This window comes from Delphinapterus leucas, chromosome 20 (genome assembly GCF_059928025.1).
Source record: "Delphinapterus leucas isolate spDelLeu-1000000601 "Yukka" chromosome 20, BTC_Dleu_Yukka2, whole genome shotgun sequence".
NCBI lineage: Eukaryota > Metazoa > Chordata > Mammalia > Artiodactyla > Monodontidae > Delphinapterus > Delphinapterus leucas.
Window position 1 is genome coordinate 17959450 of NC_143148.1, and position 16955 is coordinate 17976404.

A 16955-nucleotide genomic window follows, 5' to 3' on the forward strand; every position below is an offset into this window, starting at 1 on the left:
AATAGCTCACTCTCTGCAAATCGTTCCTCCTGTAGCTCCAGTGTCTGCACCTGGGGGACGTTTTGTACATACTTGGGGGTGCTTAGACTGGAAGGGGTTGCTGAGTCTGATCCCAAGGAAAAAGGGCTCCAACTGAGGTCTTCACGAGCCAGCACCTAAAAACTCATTTTGATTTTCAAAAGATTTGTCTTCTCACCTAATTTAAGGGGTTTTGTTTTTTAAGATGCACTTTGCATAAGTCCTTGGAATCAGCAAAGAGAAAGAATGGGGTCAAAATGGTGGGTGCACGGAAGTAGGCTCCAAGGAGCCTCACCCCATTCCTCGAGAAGTGGGGTTGTCTGGTCTACACCCTGGATCAGCCCCTGCCTCCTGCGTGGGCCTGCAGGAGGCAGGCCTGTTCTCCCAGGTGGATCTGACGTCCAGTCACCTCCACGGACTGTCTTGCTCTCCTGGGGCCCCCTCCCAGAAGTGCCCTACAGATAGCAGGTGCTCTGGAGCCAAGGTGGAGGGAGAGCTCCAGGGTGGTCTTGCAGGGCTGAAAAGTTTGCGCTACACAAACGACTCCGATGCAGGAGGCCTCCACTCACCAAGCCTTGTGTCCTGGCCTGGCTGCATCTCTCCAGAGAAAGGAGCCCTTTTTCCTCCCAACTTTCTGCTCAGCCTAACCCCTGGGGGCTGCATGTGCCTGAGGGAGGCTTCCTCCGAGTCAGCTCAGAGGCACTAAGCAGACTCTCCAAGCCCTGGCAGTCTTGTCTGGCACAGCTTCAGGAGGCTCCAGATGGGTCTGCCCTGGGCAGCCCTGACCCAGGGGGGTCGGGTCTTCCTCAGCATCCTTTGGGCCCACCCTTGAGCTGCCCTCCTAGGCTTTGGGAACAAACTGAGTTCTGGGAGGGTGGCCGGGTAGCAGCTTTCCTGAATAGAATCCATTCTGTGTTCATTCAACAAATATTTGAGGCGCTACCATATGCCAAGGCCTGTTCTAGCTCTGGAAGTAGGCAGAACAGGACAGACAAGGTCCAGTCTTTGTGGAGCTGGCATTCTAAGTGGGGGGAGCCAGACAGGGAACAAGTCAAATGAGTAAACAAGACCGTTTTCCAGGAGGATAAAGTAAAACGCACAATGGCCTAATGAGTGATGGGAGAGGTGGCTCGTGTGCAACACATACCTGAGAGGAACCTCTTGGAGAAGGTGAGGCTCAAATGACGGGAAGGAAGGGGTCTTGCCAACATCTGGGAAGATCATTCCAGGGCGCCGGTAGAGCAGAGTGCGGTGCCCCGAGGCTGGGAGCCCAGTGGGCAGCCAGGGAGGGTCTGAGGTGTAAGGAGAGGTGAGGGCCAAGCCTTGCAGGGCCTTGGGGTCAGGCCGAGATGCCGCACGTCCTCTTCCACACGCGACGGGCGGTCACGGGAGGGTGAAGCAGGTGAGTGTCATGACCCAACTGCATGTTTAAAGGGTAACTTAGGCTGCTCCGTGGGGGAGAGCTGGGGGGCAAGGAGCAAGGAGGGCAGCGAGGAGACGCTTAGAGGCCTGCTGTGTGGTCCAGTTGAGAGAGTGTGGGACCAGGATGTCTGCAGTGAGATGGAGAGAAGCCATGAACTGGGATACAGCTTTGGGATTACTGCTGACTGACATGTCCTTGCACAGAAGCAGGGCCTGGGGCCTCCAGACAAGGCCAGAAGCAGTGGGATCACACCCTCCTGTTTGCACTGAATGGGTGCCTGCCCCACCAGGGTGCTGAGACCCTGCCTGGTGGATCTCCCGTATCATCCTTCAACTCAGGTATGGGGGCCCCTGAGAGGGACCCTCAAGCTGGACCCCCGACATTAGAGGGACCCACTCGTGCCCTCCTCTGGCTTCTCCCTTCCCTCTGTGTGAGGACCCTACGGGCCAAGGAATTTCCTGCCCAAACAGCCCAGAGCCAGCTGCCTGGGCCCTCACGGGCCACTTTTCCAGGTGCTTGGCAGTATGCATGCCCCTAGATCAAGGGTGACGGGAGGAGGGCAATTTTCAGGGAGTATGGGTAACGCTGGAGTCCTGTGCTGGGAATCTACACCCCGCTGACTAAGGACCTTCTGGTGGGGGATGGCACAAGGGATGGGGAGAGAAGGGGGTGGCTTGCTCTCCCAGCACCACCGTGTCCCAGAGTCCAGTTCTAAATTTAAATCCGGCCTTCTAGGACGTTGTGAAGCTTTATTTGTCAAGTCAGAAAGGTAGAACATATTTTATCTAACAGTTTCTTCATTTGATTGATAACTTTTAATGTTTAAACAGATGGTATGGAGGCTGCCATTTGTAATCTTGTTCCGGATCCCACAAAAATATGAGGTGGTGGGCCCACCCACATCCACTGCAGCTTGCTTTCTGCAGTGTTCCCCAAATGCTCAATGGCTAGTGCTGGGATCCGTTATCTACCAAAGGGGTTTACCAACATAAAGGACTTTTCCCAATTCGCTAAGTAAAATTAAGATAATGGATAGAACTTTCTGAATCTTTTATTTTGACTCAACTTTTCTCTTTCTAAAATCATTGCTACCGCTTATCTGCCAGCAGCTGCGAGCACACAAAGAGAAAACATAACAAACCCCATACACATTAGAGTAGATGAAAACTGAGAGAAAACTGGAAACAGCTGAATCTGACAGTGTGGATTTTTTATGAACCTACATATTCACGGTTGTGATTTCGTATGGTATACATACATACACATATATAGTCATCTTTCCTAACAGTTAAATCACTTCTAGCTCATGGTGACAGAATTAATTATGCCTTGTAACATTCCGTGTGACTTCTCAGTGCTTTGTCCTAGAACAAGCTGAGAATGCACTCCAGTGAATTATTGCCCCCAATTTACAGAAAAGAAAACAAAGGCTCGGAGAAATTCAATAACTTTCCCAAGGTCACCCTAGCGAATGTTGAAGTAGGGGTTTTAACAGGTCTGAGGAATCCCACACACCACCGGACCTCCTGTGAGATAGAACACGTAATCTCAGGGTAATAAGAATGTCTTCTCCAAGTACCCAGAATCTGTTTGTAAGAAACACTAGACTCCTGGTTGACTGTCCACTGAGTTCATATACTTTACCTGTCAATACCTAAAGCATGAGATGAATTAGTATAAAACTCACTAGCCAGTGCATTTGTATTGACAAAAAGTAACTGGTGTTTTGTTTTGTTCGTCTAAGTTGTAGGAAGGTCTCTGAGGGTATTTTATTGAATCACTATTAGATATCCTATATTAGCCAGAGGGCAAACTGAAAATATAATACTTGTCATTTATCTTAATCCGCCCTTATTAATTACCTTAACTAGTCCTGCTTTGGAGTGACCAATCCTACATCCATTTAGCTGTAGATAAATTTAGAAACTAAATCAGAAGGGTTCCCTCCAGCTTTGCTCTTCAGAATTCAATTGATTTTCAAACGTAGGTACTAATCTCTTGGATGCGTTGCATTAGGAAGGTTGAATCAAAGTAAAATGAAAACTTCCTCGCTCTGTTTTCTCAGAATGGTTAGCATTGTGAACGACTCTGGAACTAGGCTCCATTCCAGAGCACCCCAAACTCAGGACCACAATTCACGGAGGGGAGGACTCCCCCCCCAACTCGCTCCCCACCTGGCCTGCCCGCCGGGCTCAGCAGCCTTCTCTCCTGAGCTGTCTGGGGCATAATTCACACCTACGAAATGCATTTTCACTTCTGTGGCTGATTTTCTCCTTCGTCAAAAAGATTCACTTTGTTATAAAGCAGAAACTAACACACCATTGTAAAGCAATTATACTCCAATAAAGATGTAAAAAAAAAAAAAAAAAAAGTAGAGCCAGAGCACGCCTTCTCCTCTCCCCGGGCTCATGCGGTGGCAGAAGTCAGGCCGGCTGAGCTGGTGGCCTCGGAGCTGGGGGTCCCTGCCCCATGCCCTCCTGCCGAGCGCACTGAGGCCAGGGCTCATGAGAAAGCTCTCCCTCTGTTCGCTCCTCAAGCACGACTAAGCGCCGTCAATTAAGATGAAGCAGGAGGATCGTAAAGGTGGTCAGATTTACGAGCTCCTTTTTTTACTGCCTCTGTCTCAACAGAGCGTGAGCCACAGAGCCATTTTCCTCCCAAGTGATCCCAGCCAAACGCTGGCTGCCCACGTGTCCTATCAGGCCACAGCCCCCTTCCAGCCGTGGGCACCTCCCAGGGAAAGTGGCTCCACCAACCCTGGGGTCTCCCCCAGGTTCTGCAGCCCATTCTTGTTTCACGGCTTAGAAGGCCCCAGGACTCTGCCTCACCCCTGCGCAGCCCACACACAAATCCACTACTTGCCCTCTAAACCGCTTCCTCCTCACCCCAAGGTGTTCCCTTGGACCTCAAAGGAAAGACTAGACGATGGAGGTGGATCCTGGCGGCTGTTCTTGAGTCATGGTCCTCTCCTCCAGAATCGCAAATCACGCAGGGGGTGTCCTGTGGGTGGTGAGACCCCATGACCCCCAGGGGCTTGGAGGGGACCCTCTATTTTCCCTGCATCACATATGTTGGGGGATGGTGACCCCAGCCAGAAGCCAGGCATTCAGCCCCCACCCAGACTCCCAAGTCCTGACATCTCGTTCAAACCCATCCCTGCCCTCTGTCCCCCATCCTGGGGCCTCAGGCCTCCACTGCTTCTCATCTGATCCACCCTCCCCTCTCCAGCCCCTACCAGAGTGGCCTTTCAGGAGCCCAGATTGGATCACAGCACTCCCCTGCTAAAAGCTGGATGGCAAAAGCCTGAGAGGCTCTCTCTCCTTCACCTGGAGCCGCCTTGGCCATGAACCAAGCCCTGTCTGTGGATCCAGCCTTATCTAGGCCCCTCCTCAGCAATCCCTGCGCTCCAGCCCGTCAAACGCCTTGTCCTTTGTTACCAGAACATGCCTTGCACTTGCAGGTGCTCCACCTTTGCACCTGCCATTCTGCAAACTGCACCTATCCTTCTAGCAAATTCCTGCTCATCCTTCAAGCTGGGGCTCAAAGGTCCACTCCTGCATGAAGCCCTCTCCAACCTCCTATCTCAGTCAGCTCAAGCTGCCATAACAAAATGCCACAGACTGGGTGCTTAAACAACAGAAATGAGTTTTCTCGCAGTTCTGGAGGCTGGAAGTCTGAGATTAGGGTGCCAGCATGGTCAGGTTCTTGTGAGGGCTCCCTTCCTGGCTTGCAGATGCCACCTTCTCCCTATGTCCTCACATGGGGCAGAGGGAGAGAGAATCTCCCTCTTGTCCTCTTTCTATAAGCCCACCAACCCTAATCAGATTAGGACCCCATCCTTATGACTTTATTGAACCTTAATTACCTCCTGAAAAATCCATCTCCAAATACAGTTACGTTAGGGGTCATGGCTTCAACATATGAATTTGAGGAGGACACAGTTTAGCCCATAGCACCTCCTCAGACGAAGCTGGTTACACCCTCCTCCAAAGCCATATTTGCTAGAGCAGGACATCCCTTTGTCACAGCACATTCATCCTTCATCCGCATTTGTGTCTCCTAACAGACATTTGATGAATTAATGGACTCCATGCCTCTACCCAGTTCCATTTCCTGCTCCTTCAGCATCACCTCCTCTGTGAGGAGGCCCTTGTCTCTCAGCAGATTTTGTGTGATAACCTGTCTGTCTCCCCAGCTGTGCCCAGAGCTCTGAGAAGGCAGGGGCCACGTCTCACTCACCTCTGGGCGCTAGGCACCTTGCACAGAGCTGGCCTCGTGGGGAGCTTTCTGCTTCTGCTATGGGAGGACCTGCAGCTGCAGGCTGGACAAGGCCTTATTCCAATATTTCCCCAGCCCCAGGAGCCTCCGCGGTTTCCTCGGACCCTAAGAGGAGACCTTCCTGCTGCCTGTGCAGGAGAGCAGGTGTACACGCTAGAACAGGTCACTTTCCGTAGCCCTTTCTTTGTTCCTGCACTGGAGCAGACCGTTATTTTTAGCACTGCAGCAAAAATGAAAATCCCAATGCCATGTTTTTGGGTTTCCCTCCGGGTCTCCACAGGTGCATGGTGTATAAATGGCCCTACACCCGGGCCCAGAGAGTAGCTCCCCAGCTCACATAGGCTATTTATTTAATGTATCTACTTTTACTCCAGTCCAAAAGCATCAAGCTCTGGACCAAAGCATGAAGCCGTTGAGCCATTAATCATTGGGAATACATTGAATAGGAACTTGATTAAAGCACAGTATGCGTTCCCCCAGACGAGGTTGCTTCTTTAATGTGACCACAGTGGAAGCTCAGCCTCCCCGGGCCTTGCTTTTACGCTGCGCCTCCTTGAGGGCTCCTGGGCCGGTTGTGGCGTCTTGCCAGCCTTTTGAAGGCCGCTGTCGGGGGGTGGGGGGTGGGGTCTTGACCAGCGCAGCCCGGCGATTCTCAAGCAGGCAAACCTCCAAACAGCATCCAGGCGGCGTTGGGCTTCAGGGCACTTAGTCCGTAAGGGGCAATGGGGGGTACAGGCGTGAGCGACTTGCGGGCCCACGAGGCCCCTTGGGAGCCGGCTGTCCCCGCGATCCCCAAGCAGAACGCGCGAGGCGCCACGTGGCTGGGGAAAGCGCTGCCTTGAACCCCTTCCTCCGGCACCAACGAGTGCGGAGGCGGCGTGGCGCCCAGGGGTCCCCGGGGCCGGACCGCCTTGTTCCCCAGGATTCCGGGGACCCAGCGCCCCGCGAACCACCCTGCAGGGTTCTCTCATTAGGTGCTCGGACCCTGGGCCGCAGAGACTCGGAGGCCCCGGCTCCCTCGACACCCTTGCTCCCTCCTTGGAGAGCACCTGAATGGGGCGTAGGGGAGAAGGCTGTGGATTGCAGCTCCGTTGACCGCCGGCCCCGCTTCGGGATCCCCGTCTGGGAGTCAAATTCGCCTCCTCCCTCTGTGCGTCCCCCCCTCGCCCCGGCACCCCAGCCGGGGAATCCAGTTCGGCCCGTCCCGCAGGAAAAAGTTGGCGGCCCCGCGCCGGGTAGCAGCGCCAACTCCGTGCACCTAGCAACACCTAGAGCTCCAGCTAGGAGAAGTAATCAAAAAGAAAAGGTTTTCCAGCCCAGGCGGGTGGACCAGCCGGGTCCTCAGCCAGGCCGCGGCCGCCTCTCCTTCCCTCCGCTCCCCGCGGGGTCCTAGCGCCCTGCACTGCGGGGCCGTGGGACCCCGGAGTACTGGGAGGGGCGGAGCGGGGGAGAGGTACTTTTGCGCGGAGTCGGTGAGGACGCCTGGAGATCAGAGAGAGTCGCAAAATCCCCGCGCTCCGGGCCTCTGCCCTCGGCCTCGCCACGCGGCAGTGTGCGCTGGGCCGCACGTCCCAAACTGCCCCCCACCCCTTCTCTACGCCGCCGCCTTCCGGAGAGCCCGGACCCGGACAGGACTAGTTCTAGCTTTTAAAGCGAGTCTGCGCCAGAGAAGCTCAGAGACGAAGACTTGCCCACCCCACCCCCCCCAACCAATCCCACCCCCCTGCGCGGCGCCTGGGTGCTCCCGGACTCCCCGACCGTTTGCTGGAGTTGGGTGCCCTGCGGAGGCTAGAGGAGGGGGCCCTGCCACCGACCACGTGTGCGCGGGGACGACAACTCTGCCGAGGGTGGGGCACCGCGCGCCGGTCGTGGTTCGGCTGGCGGCGCAGGAGGTAGTGGGCGTTGCACCGCTGCCCCTCCCCGCCAGCGCTGCGCTCTAGCCTCACTCGCCGCCCTCTGCAGACCGCAGGCGCTAAGACCCAGGAGGTGCTGCTCCGTCGTCGGCGAAGGTCCACGGCGGGTTTGGACACTAGAGGGCGACCACCAACCCGGTATAAATGCTGGGCCCGCGCGGGCCTGGCCATTCGCGACCGGGAGCTGAGCGGGCGCGAGCGAGTAGGGCCTCCGGGTGGGCGGCGGCAGCAGCGGCGCCCCGCGCAGGCTGGAGGCCGCCGAGGCTCGCCATGCCGGGAGGACTTTAGCTCCCCCATGGAGTCGGCCGACTTCTACGAGGCGGAGCCGCGGCCCCCGATGAGCAGCCACCTCCAGAGCCCCCCGCACGCGCCCAGCAGCGCCGCTTTCGGCTTTCTCCGGGGCGCGGGTCCCGCGCAGCCCCCAGCCCCACCTGCCGCCCCGGAGCCGCTGGGCGGCATCTGCGAACACGAGACGTCCATCGACATCAGCGCCTACATCGACCCGGCCGCCTTCAACGACGAGTTCCTGGCCGACCTGTTCCAGCACAGCCGGCAGCAGGAGAAGGCCAAGGCGGCCGCGGCCCCCGCAGGAGGCGGCGGCGACTTTGACTACCCGGGCGCCCCCGTGGGCCCCGGCGGCGCCGTCATGCCCGGAGGGGCGCACGGCCCCCCGCCGGGCTACGGCTGCTCGGCGGCCGGCTACCTGGACGGCAGGCTGGAACCCCTGTACGAGCGCGTCGGGGCGCCGGCTCTACGGCCGCTGGTGATCAAGCAGGAGCCGCGCGAGGAGGACGAGGCGAAGCAGCTGGCGCTGGCCGGCCTCTTTCCCTACCAGCCTCCGCCGCCGCCGCCACCACAGCACTCACACCCGCCGCCCGCTCACCTGGCCGCCCCGCACCTGCAGTTCCAGATCGCGCACTGCGGCCAGACCACCATGCACCTGCAGCCCGGCCACCCCACGCCGCCGCCCACGCCCGTGCCCAGCCCGCACCCAGCGCCCGCGCTCGGCGCCGCTGGCCTGCCAGGCCCCGGCGGCGCGCTCAAGGGGCTGGCCGTCGGGCACCCAGACATCCGCGCGGGCGGCGGCGGCGGCGGCGCGGGCAAAGGCAAGAAGTCCGTGGACAAGAACAGCAACGAGTACCGGGTGCGGCGCGAGCGCAACAACATCGCGGTGCGCAAGAGCCGGGACAAGGCCAAGCAGCGCAACGTGGAGACGCAGCAGAAGGTGCTGGAGCTGACCAGTGACAATGACCGCCTGCGCAAGCGGGTGGAACAACTGAGCCGCGAACTGGACACGCTGCGGGGCATATTCCGCCAGCTGCCTGAGAGCTCCCTGGTCAAGGCCATGGGCAACTGCGCGTGAGGCGCGCGGCGGCGGGACCGCCCTGGGCCGGCCGCTGGCTGGGACCCAGGGAGTGGTTTCGGGTCGCCGGATCTCAAGACTGCCCGAGCCGCGCAAGCCAGGACTAGGAGATTCCGGTGCAGCCTGAGAGCCTGGCCTGCCGCGCGTACCCCTGGCCTTCCTCTGCGCCCGACACGGTGCGTCAAAGATGAGGGGTCAGAGAGAGAGGAGAAGCGCCGTGGGGCAGAGCCGGGAGCCCGGCAACTCTAGTATTAAAGGAATAACCCTGTGCCTTGGAAACGCAAACTCACGGCTCCGATTCCTACCGAGTAGGGGGAGCAAATATGTGCCTTGTCATTTTATTTGGAGGGTTCCTGACCTCGCGAGAGAAGAAGGGGTGCAGCCCCCCCCAACCCCCGGCAGGAGGAAGGTTCAGGGAGCAGACATCCCGATAAGCCGGCCCCAGCCGCTCCTGAGCGCCTATCCTTGGAGGGGAGGAAACACAGGGACTTGGGGCTTTGAACCTAAGGTTGTTGCCCTAGTTCTACATGAAGGTGGAGGGTCCCTAGTTCCTTGCCTCTAAACTCCCAGCCTGCAACAGGCTGGGCTCTTCTGGGCAGAGCTCACTGAGATGGGTGTCACCAGGTGACCAGTGGGAGCCTCCCGCCCCCAGTCAGATCAGAAAGCCAGGTCGTGGGTTAGGTATGAGGACGTATGTTCATGGGAGTGGTGGCCTGGTGGGAGAGGGGAACCTAGAGATCTGGTCTGGGGGTTAGTAGGGGGGTGGTGAAGGGACACTGGGACCATCAGCCTTGTCTGTACTGTGTGTCGCCAGCATTGCCATACAAACATGAGGCACAATCCGTCCATCCCAGAGGGACCGAAGTTATGAGAAGCTTTCCAAATATTTTGCTTTATCAGCCGATATCAACACTTGTATCTGGCCTCTCTGTGTCCCAGCGGTGCCTTGTGCAATGTGAATGTGCACGTCTATGCTAAACCACCATTTTATTTGGTTTTTGTTTTGTTTTGGTTTTGCTCAGATACTTGCCAAAATGAGACTCTTCGTCAGCAGCTGCAGGGAGGGTCTGCGGCTCTCTTGCCTTTTGGTTTTGGGATTGCTTTTGCTCCCAGGGGAACCGAAGAGGTGAGGTGGGCCTCCCCTTTCCCCTCAGCTTTCCCTGGGGGTAGCTGTGGGCCTCGGTCCCCTCCAGCCCGGGCTGCCCACAGCTTTGTCCCCCGCAGAGGCCCTGGCTCCCGGTCTGGAAGGGAGGCGGCCTCAGCCAGCACTCACAGATCAGATCGCTGGGCCTGGGATCAGGGAAGGCTGGCTTGGTTCTCTTCTTTGGGGAGAACATAGAGTTTCATGCTAGATGTTTTATGTATTATATCTATAATATAAACATATCAAAGTCAGTTTTGGTGTCTTTTTAAAACCAGAAAAGCTACTTCCAAGGTTTTCTGTGGGCCAGGTCACATTTGTAAATAATCACAGCATGTTCTCTGGCTGAGAGCCTGACTTTCATTAGCTCTCCACCCATCCTGAGCCCCTCTCTACATTAAAGGGGTGACTTCTCCCAACCAAGGCAAATAAATGCCCAAAGGAGGACAAGGCTCCAAGCAGAGAATGCCGAAGCCTGAAGAGTCTCTGGGTGTGTGGCAGGGGGAGGGGTGTGTGGGGTGTCACGGGGCCTTGGTGTGGCCTCTCATCAGCCCCTGGGAGGAGGAGAGGGACTCGAAGGGGGGGCCCTCTGCCTGAAGTTGCCACGGCCTCTCTGGGACTCGGGCAGGCCTGCCCCAGGGTTCCAGGCTCCAGGGGCCCTTTGACCACGACTTACTTCCAGATCACTGACAGCTCCAGCTCAGGAGCAGCGTCGCTCACACCTTCCTTTGCCCCAGCCCTCTGGCGGGACCGTGGGCGGGCAGGTAGAGGCCACAAGCGGTAGGACCGTCCACCCCTCCCCACTAGCTCTGGCCCATGTGGCTGCAGCCTGTCCCGACGGGGCCCTGAAGGGAGCCCTCCACCCGGCCTTCCTCACCTGCCCTGCCCCAGCCCACCCAAGAAGGGGGACCCACCGCAGTCCTGCGCCGGATGTCCGGCCCTTCCTCACCTACTTCCCGGCAAGGAGCCAGCCCCAGCAAGTGCTTCCCCACTGTGCCCACCCTGGACCAAGCCCCCGACTCCAATGACCGCCCCGTGAGGACAGGCACCCGGAAGCCCCTTAGCAGCGGTGATGGCCAACCAAGGGAGGGCACGCCCTTAGGCCTGAAAAACCAGGGCCTTGGGGGGAGGTAGCCCAGGAGGCTGGCAGGGCTTTCAGAGTTGACCCTCTCTGAGGGTAAAAGGCAAAACCCTTTACCTTCTGTTTTCCCCTGCAGAGCGTTCACTTGAGCAGCTGACGGTATACGCCAATGTGGGCTGTGACCGTTTCAAGAAATTACACATTCTTTTCAAATTCTGAAAGTTTTTGCCTGTGTGGTTAGCCGGGTGACTTGCCCCCTTCCCGCCCCACTCCCCCACCCCCTCGGCCGCCCTCTGTCTCCCCGTCCGGTGTCCTGCCTCCTCCACACCCATGGCCGCCCTCGGCGGAAGAAAGGCCGCGAGCCCTGATGAGGAGGCGGCAGCCTGCCCCGCCGCCTGGGAACCAAGGACGCAGAGCCCCACCGCCTGCCTAGAGGCCTGGGGCAGGCCACAGCTTGCTAGGCCCCAGCAAACCCTCTCTGAGTTCAGTGCTAATTCCAGTTTTTCTTGTTTGAGGGGGCCAAGCCTCGGCTTCCCCCTTTGCCCCCAGAACAGATCCCAAGACAAGTGGGGGAGGGGCACCCCTCTTGCCCTCATTCCTCCCCCTTGTGTCCCACTATCCCATCTCCAGGGGTTTCCTCTTTCAAAGCCGTCAGCTCACAAAAGGGCAACGCTCCTGCTGCAGATCCTGAGGTCCAAGGCAGGCTTTGTTGGGAACAAGTCAGCCCCAGGAAAGGGATGGGGCCAGTGGGGTCCCCAGTAGACAGAGAAGCCTGCTTGCGGGGAGAGGGCAGCATGGGGTGAACCTGCCCAGCACGTGCTCTGTGCCCAGTCAGAGGGGTTCCCAAGTGGGGGGCTCCTCACCCCTCACTGATTCCTGAAGGGCCCCCCTGACTGCAGCCTTCATGAAGACCCACTTCAAGTGCCTGGCACCGAACACACACCAAGTATTTATTGGATGCCTACTGTGTACCGGGGAAACGCACAACCTTGTGGGCCCAAGATGAGCTTCAAGGGTGACAGAGCAATAAGGGGAAGTTCAAAGTGTGAGTAGAGGCCACCAAGGAAGGCTTCCTGGAGGCAGCAGCTTTGACCAAGACCTGGCCACGGACCAAGTCCAACATGCCTGGATGCCTCTCTCTTGTACTCTCCCATGGGAGGCAACAGGGACCTCACGTCCTCAGTAGGCCACTCGAGCCCATTGTCCCCTGAAAGCACTGTTCAGGAGAGCCAGCCTCCAGGGAAGGAGCAAGGGCAGAAGGGAGAGAGGGAGGCGCCCCTTTGCACCAGATGCCTCCTAATGGTTGAGCAGTGTCACGATGTCACCCTTATCTCTTGGATCTCCTGGGAATCTGTGAACATGGGGTTTGGCCCTGACACCCGTGATGAGCCATTGGGACTGGTGAGGAGCGTCTGCCCCTCCCAGGTCTTCCGCCCCCTCCTTCCCAGGCAGGAACCTGCCAGGCCTCCTCCAAGAGCTCCTCATGGGAAGAGAGGGAGCAGTGCCGGGGGGGGGGGGTGGGGGGGGGTGGGGGGGGGTGGGGAGGAAGCAGGAAGCCACTCACGGAACAGGTCAAGGGGGAGCAGAAACCCGGACCTTGCTCAGCCATGAAACCTCACCTTCCAGGCACTCTCAGGCCTTCCACAGACGTGGGGCAGCATCCTTGCCTGGGCAGAGGCGATATCCCATTTCTTTCTTTCCTACGCTGGCGGGAAGGGCAAGGCTTTACTCTTCTGTTCTTTAAACGAAACTAAACCACAAGCACCTTTGAAAGATTTCTTGTCTCTGTGAGAGACTTGTGCTCTCTCCCTTCTCTGGACATCCCTGCTTCTCCCCCTCCCCCATACCCCTGTCTGTGGATGGAGGATTTGACGTAAGCAGAGACACAGGAAAGATACCAATTCACTATCAAAGCATCCTAGCCCCATCCCAGAGCAATTAAAAAGCCAGATGGAATCTCTGGGAAAACGGCATTAATAACGCAAACAATCTGTGCAGGCCGGCAGGGACCCAGGGGCTGTGGGCGGGGGCGGGGGGAGGCTGGGGTGCTGGAGCGTGAGCTTAAAGCAAGGTCTCAGCCACGTTGTGGCTAACCAGGGATGAGGCCATCACAAAAAGCATGTATGCCTAGTTCTGGCCACAGCTGGGCTGTCCCCTCTAGCCCCTCAAAGGCCCACGGTGCATCCTGGATCCTGGTCACTGTAGACGGAGCCAGACAAATGTGGAACCCATTACCCAGGCAGCCACAGCCTCGGCCAGCCCCATTCTGGCACCCAAGAGCTTTGCTTCTCTTCACTTTTATTTGTATTTATTTTTCTAGCCTTCTGACCCCACCCATCTGAAACAGACCTCCCCAGGTGCATGTCTCCCAAAGATGCACTTTCTCTTCATTAGCTGTGTCCAAACCTACTGCCCATACCTGAGGACAGCGGGCTCCCCACTGGGGTTGGGGACCTCAGTGGGGCCTGAACCCCAGGGGCTCGCCTTAGATTACAGAATGGCAGGCAGCTCTGGCAGGACCAGATGAGCTCTCAGAAGCTGGCATGGCTGCTAGGGGAGCAGGGGTCCATACCGCCTGGCGGCCTTGTGGGACACAGAAGGGGCTGAATGAGAACCACAGGAAAAGAACCTTCTGATGCTCTGAAGCCTCTTCCAGGCAGAGCCAAGACAGAGTCTTCCATAGCCCCGTTTTTCACACCATGGTTTGGAGCCCCACCCAGCGCGGACTTAAAGGTGTGGTTTTCTTATATCCATCAAGATGGGATGGGAGTTTGTGTTTTACAAACATCCTTTGTTTCTTACATACCCAAAGAGCCACTTTCTGAACTTCATCTTCTCCTTCCCTGTCCCCACCCTCCACCCTCACCCCCACTGGAAACTGTTCTCCCCAAGGTCACCATGAGCTCCGGGAGTCAAATCACATGAACTCGCCTGGGATCCTGCCTTTCTTGGCCTCTGGCTGAATTTGGCCCCAGTGGACGTCCAGTGTCTGGCCCACAGCAGGTCTTCAACACGTGTGTCTGAAAGCACAGATCTCTCTGCAACTCATCTCTCTCCTTTAAAAAACATTCACGCGCTCTCCTCTTCATGCAGGGGTCTGTGGGGTTGGCCTGAGGTCCACCAAGCAGGGGTTTGAGGGTTGGGAGGCAACACAAGGGCACCAGAGATAAGGCTCCACTGTGCCGGCCCTCTTTAGGGGAGCTGTTGCTTCTACAAAGTTAATTTTTAAATGCAAGAATCCTAAGAAAGGTAACTTATCCAGTTCTAGATAATCCTCAACACCTCTGAGTGATTAGCTTACCACCAGGTCTAGCCAGGCCCCAACGAGATGGTCATGCTCGTGGGGAGCATACAGAGAGAAGGTGGGATTCCAGGAAGACGGGGGAGAGGAGGACGAGGCAGTGCAGTGCGCCCCAAGCCTGCCGGGGCTGCTCAGAGACGCCGGGCAGCTGGGGCCACAGCGTTTCTGCTGTAAAGGTCTATCAGCCTTTGTGTCTCCCCTTTTGTGTCTCTATAGGATGACTGGCAAAGTCATTTTTGACAGACAGGCCCGAGAGTGGGGACATCAGGGACCAAATGTGGTGGCCTAGGGCCAGGACATGTCACCCGACGACCAGGACAGGGTTGAAAGGGAACAAGCGGGGCCAGTCCCAAGCCCTCTTGGATACGAAAATAATTCTGCTTCTTGGCAATGGCAGCCAGACTTTCACCAGAAAGCAAGCCTGTCCTTCCTGAGCAGCCCCTGGTCCCACCCTACCCAGACAAGGAAGCCTTAGCGAGTCCGCCCCTTCCCCCAGCCAACCTAAGCACTCTCCCCTGTCCCCGGTGCCCCCCAGGAATCTGAGCTGCTCTGGCTGGTGAGGAAACGTGGCTGATTTATGGCGGCCCTTCTTGCAGGCACGCTGGGCAGTCATCTCGACTGGATGTGACAGCACAGTCCCTACCCAGAGAACGTGGACGAGGGGTGTCAGGGCTGGGGTGCTTGCCCCAAAGGGAGCCACTCTGGCCTTCAAAGTCAGGTTCGGACCCGTCTGAAGTAGCCTCCTCAAGTGATTTACAATTTGCAAACACGTTTTATTTGATTCCTCAGTTTTGCTGGAGCAATTACAGTGACTCAGCATGACAAAACACTCCGAACACCACGGTGTCTACGCGCTGTCAGGAAATGTGTTTGCTTCACTGTTTTGCCTGGTGCGGCAACGTTTTAAAAATAGACTCATTCACTGTACTTGAAGTCAATTTGTTCCAAATTTTCCCACTAATTTGATTTTAATCTAATAGTTAAAATTCGTGTGACCACATTCCCACTGATTTATAGGGAATAAGCCTTACCTGGCAGTAGTTTAATTGGCCTTAACCCAGGAGTCCGCAGGACAAAGGATTTACCCTAGGACAACTGGAAGACACTGGAGCGTGTACTACTTAACTATACGTCTAATTCAGCCTTGCAAGTGCCACTCGCCTGGGGCCAGTAACAGTGAGTGTGGGCTGAAGACCACACTGCTCTTCTGCACAGCCCTGGCACATAGTAGGTCAATGGTCCTCGTTGAGCAGGTGCATCCAGCCCAGCTGTCCTGGTATGATGCACCCACCGCTGAGCTGGGTGCTAGAGGAAAGCAATTTGTTCACGCGTGATAAATAGAAGTTTCCTCTTTCTCCCATCGTGTGATCGGAATGGGCCACGGGAGGTGTGCCTGTGGCACCGGCACCAACCAACTCCTGGCTTTGCCTCTTACTGTCTGTGGGGCCCTCACCAAGTCTCTTCGTTTCTCTGGGCTTCCGTTTCCTTTTATGCAAAACATATGCAAAACTAGCCCCACATCATCCAGTTGTTGTGAAAGGTAAACAGGCAAAGCTTGTGAGACGCTTGGCTCAGTCTAAGGAGATTGCCATCGCTCTGTGTTAGGGCAGGAGGCAAAGTGGGCACAGAGGCCACGCCCAGCCCCTGAAAATTCTCCCGGAAGGAGACGGTCGTCTGGATAATTTAGGGCAAAATCCTTGTACCCAGAACAACCAAGTTACTGAAGTCCTTTTACCGTTGCTTAGATTTTTCTTTTTTCCAGGATACCTTCCACTTGCTTAGGAAACACTTAACAAGTTCCTCCTGGGTGCACAACCCTCTTGCCAGTGACCTTGAAGGCTGAGCCGGAGGTCAAACCCTCCTCCGCTGCTCTCACAGAGCAGGCAAGGATGCCCCTTGCGCTCGTCGCAGTAAAAGATTCTTGATACCAGTGCAGAATCCCAGGGGATGAGTCCTGGTCAGTGAGGACAAGCATTCTCACACCTGGGGGGCTTCAGCCTCCTCAGAGCCTGAAAGACACCCCGTCCTGCTCCGCTGGGCCTCCCCACTAACTCCTTTCCATTTGGGAGGCTGGGACCTCAGCGACTAGGGTGGCCCTGCCTCCCCCATTACTGGTGGATGGGAGTGGAAGGTACACTTGTGTGTCTGTCGGCGGGGGGGAGACACCCCCCACCCCCCCTTGTCTCCCTCGGTTCCCCGCTGGGTCATAGCGGCACTTGCAACCGGCTGGTTCCCATTTGCCAACCCAGCTCGAGCCCAGGAAGTGAGGAGGGAGGCTGGCCTCTGCCCTGTGGGGCGGCCTGGCTGAGCTCACACGACCAAGGCAGCCCCTGGGGTCCTGGAGGGGTGAGGAAGCCTTCCTCAGAGCTGGGGCCACCAGTAGGAAAGAGCTCTGGAACCTACCCTGCTTCTCCCTTGGCTGCTGGGAATGCCACCA

General features: G+C 57.1%; 1 protein-coding gene across 1 annotated transcript; it reads left to right on the forward strand.

Moving 5' to 3' along the window:
- The first annotated feature begins 7713 nt into the window (after positions 1–7713).
- Positions 7714–10390, forward strand: CEBPA (CCAAT enhancer binding protein alpha). The gene has a single exon (XM_022585817.2). It carries the CDS (start codon positions 7928–7930, stop codon positions 8993–8995), a length of 1068 nt encoding a protein of 355 aa, XP_022441525.1. The 5' UTR covers positions 7714–7927; the 3' UTR covers positions 8996–10390.
- The last annotated feature ends 6565 nt before the right edge of the window (positions 10391–16955 follow it).

Excerpts from the sequence above, each read along its gene's own strand:
- CEBPA (XM_022585817.2), top strand. The coding sequence starts at position 7,928 with ATGGAGTCGGCCGACTTCTACGAGGCGGAGCCGCGGCCCCCGATGAGC.